The sequence below is a fragment of the Mercurialis annua genome, linkage group LG3 (assembly GCF_937616625.2).
Source record: "Mercurialis annua linkage group LG3, ddMerAnnu1.2, whole genome shotgun sequence".
In the NCBI taxonomy this organism is placed as follows: domain Eukaryota; kingdom Viridiplantae; phylum Streptophyta; class Magnoliopsida; order Malpighiales; family Euphorbiaceae; genus Mercurialis; species Mercurialis annua.
Genome location: NC_065572.1, coordinates 65,283,202 through 65,300,270, shown reverse-complemented (window position 1 = coordinate 65,300,270; position 17,069 = coordinate 65,283,202). Strand labels below are relative to the sequence as shown.

General features: G+C 35.4%; 1 protein-coding gene and 1 pseudogene across 1 annotated transcript; one reads left to right on the top strand and one right to left on the bottom strand.

Moving 5' to 3' along the window:
• The first annotated feature begins 4,757 nt into the window (after positions 1-4,757).
• LOC126672865 (histone deacetylase 5-like) lies at positions 4,758-10,261 on the top strand (annotated as a pseudogene).
• Positions 10,262-10,657: 396 nt separating this feature from the next.
• LOC126673626 (DNAJ protein JJJ1 homolog) lies at positions 10,658-14,157 on the bottom strand. Its single transcript, XM_050367841.2, has 3 exons — positions 12,256-14,157; positions 11,170-11,228; positions 10,658-11,058 (listed from the first exon to the last, which is right to left on the bottom strand). The coding sequence occupies exons 1-3, from the start codon at positions 14,029-14,031 to the stop codon at positions 11,004-11,006; spliced, it is 1,890 nt and encodes a 629-aa protein (XP_050223798.1). The 5' UTR covers positions 14,032-14,157; the 3' UTR covers positions 10,658-11,003.
• Between the last annotated feature and the right edge of the window lie 2,912 nt (positions 14,158-17,069).

The following is a 17,069-nucleotide window of genomic DNA, read 5'->3' as shown; positions in this document are numbered from 1 at the left end:
CTCCGTTCGACGTCCGATTCGAGTGATTTTCGCGGCGATTTCTTCAGAATTGAAAGCTCTATCCATTTTAATCTTCAAATCAAGGTAAATATCTCGATATTTGGTGTTAAACTTGATGAATAGGGTATGTTTTGACAAGACCGTTACATTTGATTCGTATATGTCGGAATTGAGGCGTTTAGGATTGATTTCGAAGTGAAAAAGTGTGTATAATGTGTTTAAATGAATTGGGTATGTATTGGTATAAGTTTTGAGTGTTTTGAGGCTTCGGAAATGGTCCGGAAGCGTCAAAAAACGTTGCTCCCGAAGTGCGCACGACGTGCTGCACTTCAGCACGTCGTGCAGGTGCGCGACGTGCACCACAAGGGTGCACGACGTGCACCAGTGAAGGGCACGTCGTGCCCTTCATGAAAAATGAAGGGAACGATGTGCCAAGCTGGCACGACGTGCCCTATTTCGACCCCGATCTCCGGGGGACTTCCGTGAGCGAAAAATAGCTTCCGATAGCGTGAAATGGACATGAAACTTGACGTTTTGAGCTAGGCTTTGGAATAAGCATATCAAGCAAGGTCTAATTGATTAGTTGAACACCACTAAGGGTATTAACCAAGTGTAAGAATGGAATTGAAAGTTCTTAAGTTTATAAATCGTAATAGGATCGGATTGGAATAACCTAAGTTTATAACTTAGGATTTTAGTGTCAAGCCTACGTTTATGGATTAAACGTACAGGTAACTCGATTAGGTAACTGACGTACCGACAAGCTACCAAGCTGTCTAGCTAGAGCGGCTACGCGATCGGACAACGCATGGAGCCTACGCTTGCGGGATTATAATATTGCATATTTGGATAGCGGTCACTGTGAGTTGCACTTTACTTTCGTGTATTATATATTAAAGTTATTTTATATAGATATATATACTGTTTATACGCATCTCATTATATATAATTGATTGAAATGTTATACGTTTTATTAATTTCTATATACGAGGACTAGTATGCGATCCGAAGAAACTAGCTACCTATTGGATGTCAATAGGCTGTGTGATCACCAGTATCGAGTCGGTCTAGCGTGTTTGCATTTGAGAAACGAGTTGATATGGATGACATGATATGAATATGAAATTTGAGGTCTAGTTTTGATACGAGTGAGCATTCGGCTACAGTGTAGTCTTGAGTCCCCGTATCTAGTGGGCTGGGCCCACCAGTGGGTTGGACCCACCAGTGAGTTGGACTCACAACTGGAAATTTATGATTGGGTTGAACGATATATGATTATTCGAGAATTGTGTCGCATGCTAGGATATTAGTTTCGTACGGATCAAATGCTTGTTTATATGTTTTATATTATTGTTTTCTTGAGATGCGATGTTATATTTTTATATTAATACCGTTAGTAACTTGCAAGCTCACTCAGTATTTCCCAAAATACTGACTCCCTCACAGTGTTTTATATGTTTTCCATCAGTCCTGTACTTGTTTTTAACTCAATGTTAGTTTTACAGATTTTCATTAGAATAGAGTCTAAATGCATTAGCACAATGGATGTTAATGTTGATGCAAAATGGATTTAATGCTTCACTTTTGTGTCTATTTTGTTTCTAACCTTTGAATTAACAAATTTTACATTCGTTGAAGCTATTTGGCTAATTGCTTGCTCTGATCTCTAGTATAATACTATGGTCAGAATCAGATTGTATAACTTCATAGGTTAACTTAATACGTAATAGTTTGACTTGGCCATAATTTACTCTTATGTCAATGGACTTTCTAGGTTTAAATGATTAAGGTTTGGTATCATTCCGCAGAGTTACTAAAATGCTTCTTCTAGAAGAGATCTTTATGGAATGAATATCTTGTTGATCATTGTGTAAGTGATGCTGATTATATATGACGACATCAGATGATGAAACAAAACTGTTTTCTTCAGAGTTTGATCGTGCCAGCTTGGAATGCAATGACCCTATAGATATGGAAATAGACATGCTGGGCGGAAATCCGGTGGGGAGAATTGATACTGTTGTTACTAGAGAATCACTGAAAAAGGCTTTGAGTGCTTTGGAAGATGTAGAAGCTCAACAACTGCGCCTAGAATCTGAACAAGCTCTAAGTAATCTACTCATTGTATTTTCAGAACTGTCTGAGAGGATTACTATGCAACAGAAACTATCTGCTCATAAGAAGGTACCTGTGCCAAGAACTGAAGGGGGCATTTCCCAGGGCTCTGAAGACTTCCCAAGCAATATCTGTGTGTCTACGACTAGCTTTGAAAATCTACTCACTCTATTTTCAGAAATTTCTGAGAGGATTACTACCGAATTAGCCACTCTGCAACGCTTAAGGGAGAAACTATCTGCTCATACAACTCCTCCTGACGTTCCTCCTGGTTTTGGAGATACCTGTGCCAAGAAGAACTGAAGGGGGCTGAGCTCCAAATAATAAATCAACCATATTCAGCCATGTGAACTCTTTAACTTATGACATGTGAATTGAAAACTCTTTCAACTTTTTCATTTTCAATTGGGCTATTACTTTAAAACTGTAGCAATTCTACTATTACTTTAAAACTGTAACTTCAAATCAATAGAAACTCTTCCCCATCTTTTTTTTCTCCTTATTTATGAACATTACCTTACACACCTGGAAAGTAAAAACCTATTTGTTGAGGATATATAATGGCACAGACTACAGAATTCCCATACTACAAAAGTGTGAGTATCACATTTTCAACAAAAATGTCAGTTCCATCTTATTTCATCTTTATAAATTTTTGTTATAAGTTTCTTGGATTTAGGTTTTCAACATATTCTGCCGAGTCTATTCTTAAATCAAAAGAATCGAGTTACTAAGGTAAGAGATGTAAGCAGCAACAGCAGGTGAGTTATTGATTGATTGTTTTCTATGAGAGAAAAATATTGTGCTCTTTGTAGTGTAATTTATTATATTTTCACAACATAGAAAAAACTATTATTATATTTATGTTAGTGCCAATCAAACAAGGGTTCATAATTGAAGAAAATATTTTCAGCAAATCAAATTTTATTATGAAGATTACTCTGAATTGAACATAATTTGACAGGAATTAACAATGTATACATCTCAAATAGAAATTACATCTTTATTAATGTTATCCTTTCAATATCCAAGTAAGAAAAAACCAACTGATGTTTATTTGCATAGATAAAAACAAGTTACAGATAGAGTTTGTTTTCTTTCTTTTTTATGTAATCCATGTTTAGATTAAGTTTAAGAAAGAAAATTAAGAAAGAAAGAAGTGTGTCAAGAAAATAATTAAATGGAAAAAAAAAAAACTAAAATTACATGCAATAACATGTTAAATCCGGTCAATGATACAAATGGTGCCCAAACTTCAATGGTACCGTCTATGGAGCCTAATTATTTTTTATGTTTCTACTGAAAATAAGTAGCTTAGTTAAAGATTTTCATTTTCTTTTCAACAATGTTTTAAAATTTGTTTATATATATATAGCTTTTCTTGTCATAATTTTTTTTATAATTTATGCATATTTATTGTATGTATATTTAATATAAAAAATTTGAGATTTAATTAATTACTTAATTAAAATTTGAACTTGTAATTTAAAAAAAAATTGATGGTTTTGAAATTTAAAGAGTTTTATTTATGTAAAAAAAGTTGTGAAATTTAGAAAGTTTTTATTTTATGTTTATATGCTATAAAATTGGGTTATTGGAAAAATAAATCATAACGTTTTATTTTTTTTTGGCGATTCTAGACGGTTAAAAAAATTTAAAAGTAAAATTAAAATTTAATTTTTAAAAATATAATTTAAAAATAAAATAACACGTGAAGATAATATTACAAGAAAATAATAAAATAAAACATATCATAAATATTATGTTAATTAAAAAAATTAATTAAAATAAATGTAATATGTATCATATATATATTAAAATTAATTAAATTTTATTGACGGGTTCGACCCGTTAACCGTCAGTTCACGGTTCAAAAAATTTGGAACCGGCCCGGAACCGGTCTTTTCACGGTTCCGGACCGATTTTGATCCAGTTCAGGATTGGACCGGTTCCAGGCCGAATTTGACCGGGCAATTCCGGACCGATTTATGGACTGACCCGGCCTATGGCCAGCTCTACATATATATATAAGCTGGGAAGCAAAGGGAGCTTTGTTGATTTAAATTTTGAATAAAATATTGAAAAGTTATTCACGTGTTACGAAATAATTGGCTGCGATAAAGCATCTTCCCTCCGAAACCATTCGACGAAAGGTAAAAAGGAACTAAAATAAAAATATAATTTTTATAAGAGCAAATTACTTTAAGACTCCTCACGTTTGTTATAATTTACAGTTTAGTACCTCTTATTTAAAAATCAAATGATTTGGTACCTCAGTTTTGATTTTTTAAACTATAAGACCCTTCTGTTAGTTCCGTTAATAATTTGATATTTACTTTCAAACGATTTGGTATCTCAGTTTCAATTATATAAACGATTTGTTACCTCACATTTAATTATTTTAACGATTTGGTACCTCATTTTCAAACGTTTTACAAACAATTTGTTAGCTCACGTTTTATTTAGTTAACGATTTGGTACCTATATTTAACAGAAGGGCAGTATAGTTTACAAAATCAAAACTGAAGTATTAAATCGTTTGATTTTTTAAAAAAAAGGTATCAAACTGTGAATTATGACAAACGTGAAGGGTCTTAAAGTAATTTGCTTTTTAAAAAAAAAAACTAATTTAAATCTCTTTTTTTCCTCTCTCGACTTCTACCTGCAGTCGCGAGATTGAGGTCAAACAGAGATGGAAATCGGCGAGAAGCGGCGGCGCGTGGGGATTCTATACGACGAGAGGATGTGTAATCATCACTCTCCATATGAAGAATATCATCCTGAAAACCCCAATCGCATTACTTCAATTTGGAATAAACTTATTTCCAACAACATTCCTCAAAGGTTATAATTATGTATTAAGTAATTTAATTACGTTTTGACTTTTAGTTTTTTTTGGCAAAATAACAATTGTATTAATTTCCGTAAATAGAAGTATATAATGTTTGTGAGAACTAGATAACAGAAATTATAATAATAGCTCCTAAAAAGGAGGCTTTAAGGACTTTTTAGCCATTTCATGGGCCATCCAAATACACATTCGCTTAACATATGAAAGTAAGCGAACGGTATAAAATTGACTTCTATTATTGTTGGAATATCTTTCTCGACTTATTCCAATGTCTTCGCAACTTCGGGTGATATTATTCCTTAAAGAAAATGAGAACTACAATAAGTGATAAAATTCAAAATTTTCATACAAATCATACCAACAACTGTTACTATATTATAACTGCAACAAAATTTATCTTGAACATTGCAGTAGAGGTCTTCATCAACGTACTTTAACCTCACACGGAGTACAATATCCTCACAAGGAATATAAAACCTCGCAAGGAGTATTTTAATCTCACAAGGAGTAATTTAACTTCACAAATTGATATGAAAATTTTTATATATAATAAATGAGATTTAAATAGAGTAAAAAATAACAAATAATTATACAAATATTTAAAAATAATATATAGTATGTAATTTAAATAATAAATTTTATTATAATGGATTTAATTTCAATTGAGTTTTTAATAGTTAGAATCGTGATATTTGAACAAATTGTTACTTTATGAAGAGATATTTTTAAAAATAGTTAGAAATTAATTTGTATGAATATCTATTTTTGACAGTATCATTGACAAATTCAGTAAATGAAATTAAAGGGAGTTATAGTTATAATTTAAAATAGAAAAGATTACAATTTTTGGAGGCTAATAATGAAATTGAAATGAGAAAGAAAAAATCTTTTCTAAAAAGTCAGAGGAAATATTTTTATAAGTGGGCTTCGAATTCAAAGTTAAGAGTTAATTTAACTTTTGCAAATGAAAATAAAAAATGTATTTAGAAGCAAATCAACCAGGAGCAATATATTTAGAAGCAAATCATATAAAACATCTTTCGTTATAGCTTAGATTCCTTGACAAAACTTCATTTGATTATATGAAATTTGGTATTGTAAATGGTTTTAAACAATATTTGTGATTGTCAATATACTGTACATAAAATTAAAAGATTAAAGCATAATAATATATATGATTAGTGTTAGATGCAAACGTGGGAATGGAAGGACATATGAAAAAAATGATGATGGAATTGGAGATCTTAAAAAATGGATTACCATAATAAGATTAATCATGTGGGTATTCCATAATCCATAATCCGCATTTCCGTCAGAAAAGACTTGCCATCGTCGCCAGCGACTGCATCGGGTCGACAACGAACGGTTTCCATGTTCACTGGAACATCGTCTCTTAACGGTAACTTCGTGGCTACCGCAACAACGCCACTATGAATAACATATAGTTTTATCCCAATGATAAATGCACAAAACATTATCCTTACAGACATTTTACATTCAGGGTGGAGATTGAAATCTCAAAATCATTGATGATGAGAGGAGTTATGGTAAGAGCAGGAAAGGATGCAAAGAGATGATCGGATTGAGTGATGGAATAATTGGGATTCTTTTGACTTTTAGTTGACTTAAGATTTTTAGCTTTGAATTTTGAAGTTAGGTTGCTGGAAGTTGAAAATATTAGAATGTTGTAAATTTTGATGCTATTTCAGATGTGTAATTGTGAATGCTAAAGAAGCAGAAGATGAACATCTTCTTGCAGTTCATTCCAAGAATCATGTTAATTTGATTAAAAATACGAGTTCCAAAAAGTATGATTCGCAACGAGAAATTGAATTCTATTTATTTCAATGAGGGATCATCTGAATCCGCTCTCCTCGCTGCTGGTTCTGTCGTTGAGGTGAAATTAGATATAGTAGATATTTTATATCAAGTGATCAAGAGTAGTAATTTGTAACAAAATTAGATATGGTCCTCTTTATTTTAGTGCTGTAACTATACATATTAACTGCTAAGGGTATACTTTATAGATGAATTATAGAAATATTCATAGTAGGACCTTCTTTTCCTGTCAAGATTAGTGACAACTGTCAAGTTTTGGCTTGTAATAACTCGCTAATGTTATCTTCTTTGATGTAGTCTTTGAGTTCATAGTTCTATTTGTTTTATATATTGTCATAATGAATAACTTAACCGCTGCGAGCCTGTGACCTAGTCATGGTGATTGTTGAAGTTGTAAATTGATGCAGACATGAATTTGGGTGTTTCTACCCTGCGAATGATGATGGATTTTATACCATGGTTGGAGAAGGACCAGGTGCAGGATATAACATAAATGTTCCTTGGGAGAACAGAGGATGTGGGGATGCAGACTATCTTGCTGTTTGGGATCATATCTTGCTCCCTGTTGCTAAGGAATTTGATCCTGACATGATTATAGTATCTGCAGGATTGGATGCAGGTTTGATTTTTTTGACTTTTTTTAAAATTGATCTGCCTCTTAAATCCTCTTGTTTAAGGTGGTCTTATTGCATTGTAGATTTCTTGTTTCCCTTATATAACCTTAAAAAGCCAATTGAATCGAGTAGTTTCTGCAAGCAGATACTCGTGCAAAACTTGTTCAATAAACAAATTACTCCACATTTAATTCTTGAAACAGCTGTTGGTGATCCTCTTGGTGGTTGCCGAATCACACCATATGGATATTCAGTAATGTTAAAAAAGGTAAGCTATTCAAATGTAATCTTTCTCCCTTTTTTGAGGTATTTTCGTAATGCTGTTACCTTATCTGCGGGAGAGTGAGTTGGCTTGTAACATAACTTAAAAACGGAATCTTGAAAGATATACATCTTATATGAGCTTTTCTTCCCTGGCTTGCCTTTGATAGTTGATCACTGAATTATGATTCCTATATTACACTTTGTGACTCATTGAAGAACAATTAGCAAAATGTGTGCCATCTTTAGTATCTCTTATATATTGTATTAAAGATGGCACACATCTTTAGCAAAATGTGTGCCATCTTTAATACAAGCGGTAAAAAATCATCTGCTATGACATTCTTGCTAGGTTATGTATCAGCTCTGCTTCATTTTTGTGTTATGACTTTCTTGACCACAATTTATTCTCAAGCTGCATGTAATATATGATCACCAGGTTCGTGAGAAATTAAGTGCTTACTGGCCAACACTATCTGACGAAATACCCTTAATGTTAACCAGTCAAAGTGCTCCTCCGACGGTGAGTCCTTTCATTTAATGATTTTACTTGGATTCTTTTGCTTTAAATTAATTGTGCTGTCTTTCATTAAGATATCATTTTCCCAAGGCATAATATGGTATGATAAAAGTTTTTTATTACCCATCAGCTCTCGATCTCAAGTTCTGATTCTGAAGATGAGGATGGCAAAATTCCAAATGATGTTTCGTCAAATATGATAGCAGCTGTTGAGCTTATCGAACCACTTGCGAATCTAAAAATTGAAGACAAACACGGTATACTAGTAAATTTCATCAAAAGATGCGAATAGTCTATATATTCTTGTTTACTTTTTTTTTTGACTCCATATTTAAAGCAGACCAACTGGCCGCAAAGCCTATTTCTTGGAGATCAGAGCTGTCAAAGGTGGATATATGGTATGCTACTTATGGATCAAATATGTGGAAATCTAGGTTCCTTTGCTATATTCAAGGTGGCCAGGTAATGTTCTTGGTATCACTCTGTCATTCCTTGTACTGAAAAGAAAATCCTGTGGAAGACTTTATTTCTTACACTTCAATTGACCTCAACAGTCATGTATCTAAGGACAATCTTTAGTTCTCCCTGTAAGCGCGAGATATCAATTTCTTAATATGAAGAAGTTATCAAAATTCCATTTTCCTCACAGATTATTGTTTGGTCGTGAATCTTCACTTACATGGGGTCCTGGAGGAGTTGCTTTCCTTCATCCTGAAGGAAGCAGTGATGAAAAAACTCATATCTGCTTATACAGGATTACGGACGTATCTTGCGACTATATTCTCAGTTCTAACCAAAACATTCTGCCATTTAATATATTTCAGGAAAATTACTATCTCCCTTGAGTTTAGGACACAATTATTATGTCCCCTCTGAATTTAAAAAAATTCACGGGTTTTCTCTGAATTTTAGATGTTAGTTAACTGAAATTCCCCTTATTATGGGGTTTCAGTTAAATAAAATTAGAAGTATCAGATGAAAACAAAAATTCAGGGTGAAAACAATAATTTTGACCTAATTTCTGGAGAAAGATAGTAATTATCCCTATTTATGGGATTCTATTTGTTTCGTTTGTACCTTATCAGAAAGAATGGAAGGTTTTTCAACTTAAGATAACACTTTGATAGATCCTTCAACTTAAGATAGCACCTGTTTGCTTTGAGTTTATTCAAAAACTAGAAAATATTGTCAACCTTTTTTTTGATAATTGGGGAAGGGGAACGCTTGTGGGAGGAAATGAACCCACGACCTAGCAGATTTCTGCCCAACGCTTATTCTATTTGAGCTATAGGTTGTTGGTAAGATATTATTAACTTATCATTCTTATTCTGAACTGCAAACAGATTAGAGCAGTTGAATGATGTTTTACTTCAGGAGAATGTTTCAAGCTATGATATGAGTTCTCCTGTGATCGACTTGGCTTCTCTTCAGTCTGTCGTCGATCAAGGGTCCATCTCTTTGGAAGTTTTTAAGGTATGCATCATTGGTTGTAGGATTCATCAAGTTGTAGGATTCATCAAGTTCAATCAATTATCATATTTTCTAAGCATTTTAATGCAGAAGCTATATTTTTTACTTGCAGAAGGGTTGGTACCATAATGTAGTATACCTAGGACAGGAGAAAGATATTCCGATTCTCACAATGACGTATGCATAAATAAACCTTGTCTCTCTCCCCGTCTCTATCTGTCTCTGCCTAACCTGTTTGAACATTGTTTGTAAATGACAGGTGCTCGCTTCCGCATATTGCAAGCTTTAAATCAAACGAGATTCCTCTTCGTGCTCCATGTAAAGAGTATGCCAATACCTTAGTTAGAGGTCTGGTGGAAGGAGGACAGCTCTCTGAAGAAGAGGCCATGGATTACATAAAAGAAGCCTCTGCTAGACCATTATGATTAAAACTGTTTAGCTTTAGCATAGGTAGCTTTTGATGGACAAAATGCAATTCTTGTTCCTACTAGGAATTTATTAGTATGTATTTCTGGCTGTACTTAATAGATACTGTTTGTGTGCACCTCGCGCACCGCGGCATTTGAGCAAAATAGAAGCAAGTTTGGATCATTTGTGTTGCTGAATATAGCAATTACTTTTGTCTAGGGTGTCTTCTCAAACTAAACTGAATTGAATGTTGCTTCTTTTTGTTTTACACCAAATTGAACTAAAAAAATTAAGCCAAACCAGACTAGTCGATTTGGTTGATTTTTTGAGTTCGGTTATTCCAGTTCGGCTTGCATTAAAACTGAACAAAAAAGTTTATATTCAAAACTGAATCAATTTTTGTTTTTTTATTTGATATCAAATTGAACCAAACTGATTTTGTCAGTTCTTGTTCCATTTTTGCACACCATTAATTTCACCTAGTTTAAGTTAATTGTAATTTTTTCAAATAATAAATTTCTTTCATAATTATTTTATTATTATCTAATAATGCATTAGCTCTATATTAATACATGTTGCTTCTTTTAAATATATTCAATTTATATTTCAACTCTATAAATCAATGACTTGGTATTTTTCAATACAACAAAAATCTTAATTATAAAAGAATGGACTGTTTATTCACTCCTCAAAATTGACATACAGGTTGCAATACGAGCACAACTCTGGGTTATCCCATCTTCTCACACTGATGCAGAACATTCACAAGTTGAAAACAAATGCTGGCAAAAATGGAGACTGCCTCTTGCTTCAGAATGAATAGCAGACTGCTCGCACACAGCTTCGACAGGTTGATATACATGTATCTTGTTACCGTCTTTTTTGGGTAATAAAGTATTATTGCTTAGGCCAAGGCCAAATCTCATCAGAATTTCGGTAAAGCATGACCTGTGTCGATCAAGTGTTTATGTAATTTCGTCCTACAATGGGAAAGGAATAAGATAAGCATTTCTTCTAAAGAAGTTCAGAGGAATATTATGAGGAAAAAATAAAGCAATTAACTTGGAAAGAATATAAGAAAATGAGAATACCTTGATTCGAATTCCTCTCCGCATTTCTCACATAAATTCCCAGAATACTTGATTGTTGCCTGTGGAAGAACATAGTTCAATTATACAAACAAACAAGATGGTTGAATTCACATGAGCATTTAAAGCCAGTGGCGGAACCAGAAAATAAAGGGAGAAGGGCAGGGGAGAAAGAAAATGCCGGTAAAGAGGGTGGGGTGAGATGAATAAAGTAGAATATAATGCCGGAAAGGATAGGGAAAACCGAAGACAGTCGATGACTGGCCTCTCGCTTCCCTCCTCCCTCTCTGTTGGTTCAGTCCCTATCTATAGCTAAAGATTTCTTTGACATTTTGAACTATGAGTGATATGGCTAATTAGCATCTCAGATTCTCAATAGATAAAAAAAACAGTCTCCTTAGAGTGAAGTAACAAGCCAACAGGCCAAATAGCTTAGAAAGTACATCATGTAACACAGGAACACAAAGTTTCACTTCCTAATTTCCTCCCCTACAGCTCCTTCAGCTTCTCAAGCATTGTAAGTTGTAACAGTATGTCTAGCATCACTTTCACGGACAGACATAAAAAATTACACTTTTTTTTCCACCACGATATATGGGCATTGGAACCTTTACCGTGGATACAGAATTGTGGCTAGATTGAACCATATGATAGGTAGAAGCACCCCTAAAGTAGTCTGGCCTTTAGAATGGAACCAAGTAAATTATATATTACTAACAAGCGTCTAGTCACAATGCGGTGAAGGTGAATTTTATTGTAATGTCTTGTCCAATTTTATTAAGAACACAAGCAATGAAGACTCTTCAGAAAAATCAAAATCTTAACTTTATCAACAGCATAAAGCGAAAGCCACCAGACTCTTCAGACTCTTAAGATTTTAGACATGAACAAGTGGTGTAAGATCTAAAGAATTTCCTTGTTTTTTTGTAGATAGTATGAAATGCATCTGAAGTTTTTAAAGCTTAAACATAATGTTCAAGCACCGATATATAAGAAAGATTCTAGATGTGAGAATTCGAAAGAGAGAAAAAATTACAGGACAAGCAAAATTCAGGTAACCAAACAGAAGCTGAGTTATAAGATCCATACCTTTCCTTTCTTTCCTTTGGAGTTCTTAGACTTGCTTTTGGATTCCTTCTTTGTGTCCCCTTTACTGCCAACTGGCTGGTCACTATTATGGTTCTTCCTCAATTGGTGGTTGCTTTGATCATCACTCTTGTTTTCGGCCAAAGAATCAGGAGGAGACTCCTCCATTTGTTTGTCAACATCAAGTCTGTTAATTTCATCATCTGGACTCTTTTCGTCGCAATCACCCTTTGCAGGAAAACCACCATTGCTCTTATTACCATCTTTCTTGCTTTTCCTCCGTCTAGTCTTTCGATTATTGTACTCCATAACCACTGGCTCCTCATTTACATCCTCGACGGGAACTTCCATTGGAATATCCTCATCCACTTGCCTTGATCTCCTACTTTTCCGACTCTTATGCCCACTTAACATTGCTTTAAGTACACTCATTTCCCAATCATCACCCTCGCCTTCATGTTCACCACCATTCTCATTTCCAACAATAGATTCTTCAACCTCATCAACATCCTCACCTTCATGCTCATCGTCATTCTCATTTCCCACATTAGATCCTTCAACCTCATCAACATCCTCAACATCAAAGAATCCATCTTCCTCATCACTCAACTCATGATTATCAACCCCATTCTCGTCCCCTGATATTCTAACACCCTCTTTGAACCTCTCCTCTAACTCATCAGTATCAAGAACTGTACCTTGATCATTATCTTCATCACCCCCACCAAAATCAGCTTCTTCTTCAGTTTCTTCCTCCTCATCTTCATGCCCATATGCGTCCTTCAATTCAGCCACCTTTTCTTTATGCTTCTTCGACTGCTCATGATTCTTCCATTGCTTCTCACTCTTAAATTTCTTCCCGCACACAACACAATACAGTTCTTTATCACCATTTCCCTTCTTATTCTCCGTTTCTTCCTCCTCCTCAAATCCATCAACCTCCCCAACATCCTCATCAGCTCTGGCCCACTCTGGTTCCTCATAGGCACGTGCTCTCTCCATCCTCTCTCTCTCCAACTTCTTCTTCCGCTCTCTCTCCTCCGCTTTCTTCTTCTCCATCTCAGCATTCCTCTTAACCATCATATCAATAACTCGCTTATCTCTCTTCTTAACAAACTCCGCCAACCCTCTCACCGTCTCATTAAACTCTCTCTTCGCCTTTTTCCTCACCTTCTTATTCTCATCCTCCATAACCCTCCTCGATTTCCGGTTCACACCGGCCATAGCATCATACTGATCAGCCCAACAAAAATCCATCACAGTAGCAAACCCCAACCAATAGTTATAAAAAGCTGTAACTTGCTCATAAGGACTCTCCAAATTTCCCATCACAGGCATCTCCTTAACATTATCTAACCCTAACCCTAATTTCTTACAATAGCTAACCTCATTAGCATAAATCTTGCTAAAAACATCACTATAAACCTTGTAAAAGCCTTTACCAGTATCAGTATAACCAAAATAGACGGTGTTAGAAAAAAACGAGAATAAATTAGGGATAGGAACGGACGAATTGACGTCGTTAGGTTTAGAGAAAAGGATTTGAGATCGATGAGAATCGTACCACGTGCGTTCTTTAGGGTCGGAGAGGATTTCATAAGCTTGAGATAGCTCTTGAAATTGAGCTGTGGCTTCGGCTTGGCTTAAGCCGGATTTTACGAGCTTGTCGGGGTGGCGCTGGAGAGCTAGCTTTTTGTATGCAGCTCGAATTTCTTCTGGTGTAGAGTCTCGGGATAGACCTAATACCTCGTAGTGGCAGCGTTTTTCTGTGGCCGCCATTAGATAATTGCAAAGACTGCTTTGTATTTTTTGTTTAATGAAATTTAGGGATTTCTGGAGGAAGAAGAAGAGGTGTGTTTGGATATAAGAATAAAGGGAGGTCGGTTTGAAGTAATAGAAAATAAACCTCCGATTCTTTAAAATTGATTTACGCGCCTTTTATAGTTTGCTTCACAATTGTACTTTTTTTTTTTGCCAAATATAAAATTGTACTTTTTATTTATTAAGCTATTTTGAACAATTTTCAGAAATAATAATCCAATTAGGATTAACACTCTAAATGCCATTACAAATTACTCATTATAGATATCATATTAATCTTTTACAATTGTAAAAAAGAACCGAACACACAATGATAATAAGGAGAAAAGATGTGTGTGATGTGAGTAATATAAGTTAATTCTAAACTCTTTTAGGTTGCTTCTCGTAGAGAGTTAAATATTTTATGGTTTTTCTTTTAAAAACATATTTATTAGAGATATTTTCTATATAGTGATTTTCAACTAATTTTATACTCTTTTTTAGGCTAATAATCACCCACGGACCCTGACTTTATGGGTATCTTACGATAAATCCCCTGATAAAAAAAAACGATCAGTAAACCCCCTAATCTTTGTGACGGCTGCACGTAAACCCCCAGAGCCCATTTCTCGCCGATATTTTGGCAAAATGATGACGTGGCACGATATATTCACTGACGGCTCTGCAAGTCACTCTGCATGCATGTCAGACATGTGTAAGAATGTGTAAGGCTGTGTAAGGTTGTGTCAGTTGACTTTTTTCAAAAAAAAAATTATCATTGTTACCGCTCGGTTAAAAATCACTTTCTCTCTCTAACATTTCTTCTTTTCCCTCTGTTCCCCCTTATTCCCTTTAATTGTTGTCATATTTTCAAATATTTCATCCTCTCTTCGTCTTGTTCCTTTTTTTTTCGTTCTTTGCCCTAGGTCTACTACTCCTGCACCCTTCTCGCCGTCCATCGTCTTCATCTTCTTCTCTTCCATCTTGTGTGTTATTTCGCCCCTATTCAGTTCTTCCTTTGTTTGTGTCCCTTTCTTCTCTAAATTTTTTTCGAGCTCTCTGTTCTTTAACAAAAAATGGGATCCACAGAAATGAAAAAAATGGGAAAAGAAGATAGAAAAGGGAAGAAACGAAAAGGTATGTGTGTTTTTGGAAGAAATTTTTTTTGAGTTGTGTTTGGTTCGTTGGTGATTTTTTTTGAATTTTGTTGGTATTTTAATTCTTGTTCGTCATTGGCTGTTGTTTTGGTTTGGTTTTCACTGGTTCATTAATTAAAAATTGGTTCTTTGTTTATTTGTTTATTTGTTGGTTTGAGCAGCTTCTACTGAAGATTGTGTTTTTGAGGTCTTTGAAATTATTCTGAACTACAATGGACAGTTTGAAGACTTTGGTTATTTTAATGAGGATGTGGCTGTTAGAAAATTTCATATTGAGGATATAGGATTAAATAGTCTAGATAAGTGGTTACTTGAATTGAAGGTTGAGGGATTGTTAATGTATTATTGGAGGCGGGCTGGCATGTATACTGAAGAATTAATTCCTATGGAAAATGATGACCATGTCATGGACATGGCACTGGCTGGGGCACAAGATGGTAGTGTTGATGTGTATGTTAGGAATTTAAGTTGTGTTGACGTGTGCAACCTAAAGCCTGTATTTGGACACACATTATTTGAGTTGAAAGAACTTGAAGATGGGGATGATGCATTGGAGCTGCAGGGTGTTGGTGAGGCTGAACCATTGGGGGTGCTGCAGATTGAAGGTCCTGGGGAAGCAGTGGAGGTGCTGCAGATTGAAGGTCCCTGTGAACCAGCGGAGGTCCTGCAGATTGAAGGTCAAGGTGAAGGTGAACCACTGGATTTGCTGCAAATTGAAGCAGTTGAAGAACCCTTGGAGGAGCAGCAGCAGATTGGTGGGTCAGACTGAAGGCTGAGACACTAGAGTGACCTATTTTTTGGGCCATATGGAACAACATTTGTAACCTTTTAGGTTAATATGTATGTTGCATTTTATATTATTAGTGACAATTTGGATTTTAGATCAAAATGTATGTTGATTACAAATTTAGAATGTATTGTTTGCTTATGTTATTGCTGTTTTGTTTGTAATATTGGTTGTTATTGTTATTCAAATGGAGTAATGTTTGTAGATATCGTCGTTCGGTTCGTTTGAAACCACCTACAGGTTCACTGAATTTAATAATTACATATGGACCCTATACTATTATTTTATAATCCACCTCCCCCTCTGGCGGCACCTCCTCCTCTGAGTAACCTTTGTCCCCTCAGCCTCTTTCTCTGTCCCAACCACTTCTTCATGTTCATTTAAATTTGCACCCTCTGCCAGCCCCTCCTGCACCTCATCCAGCCCCACTACAGCATCCTCGACAGTTGCTGCCTCCTCGACAGTTGCATCAGTCACAATCTCTGGCACCACATCAACAAACGGGTCAGGCTCCCATGCATCTACAACTGCAGCCTGCACACCCTCTTCCAGCCCCGCTACTGCCTCCTCCGGCTCCAATGCATCTATAACTGGCGCCTGCACATCGTTTTCGTGCCACTCGATCAACAACACCCCCTCAATTTCTGGTAAATTCACTGGTGGCCCCTGAACTTGGTCTGGTATATTCACCCCTTTCCCTGGCCCAGCCTCCGGGTCCACAAGCTCCTCAATAAAAACCGTACTAGGGGGAAGAGGAGGAGGCTCCAAGTCAAGTTTAATCTTTCGATGTAACTCTTTAATGTCCTTGACATAATACTCCCTTACGTATACCTCAACAGACCCTGCCTTCAATCCTGTCACAGCCATTTCCCTGAAATCTTGTTCATGGTTTATCGCCTTTATCCCATCCCGGTATTCGACTCCCTTCGGACACCAATGGTAATCCATAATGGCTTTTCCGCCGTATAGCCTCCTACACCATTTGTCAAGGTCGGACATGTCAATCTCACCAATATGGTATATCCTACTTTGAACTTCCCCACCATAATAGGCCAAGTCACCAAGATCCCCAT

Bases quoted from the DNA above. Each gene is read 5' to 3' on its own strand.
- LOC126673626 (XM_050367841.2), bottom strand. From the start codon at position 14,031: ATGGCGGCCACAGAAAAACGCTGCCACTACGAGGTATTAGGTCTATCC. The intron at 11,229-12,255 runs GTATGGATCTTA...GTTCTTCCACAG, and splicing joins CCAAAGGAAAGAAAGGAAAG to GCAACAATCAAGTATTCTGG. The intron at 11,059-11,169 runs GTATTCTCATTT...TTCCCATTGTAG, and splicing joins GGAGAGGAATTCGAATCAAG to GACGAAATTACATAAACACT.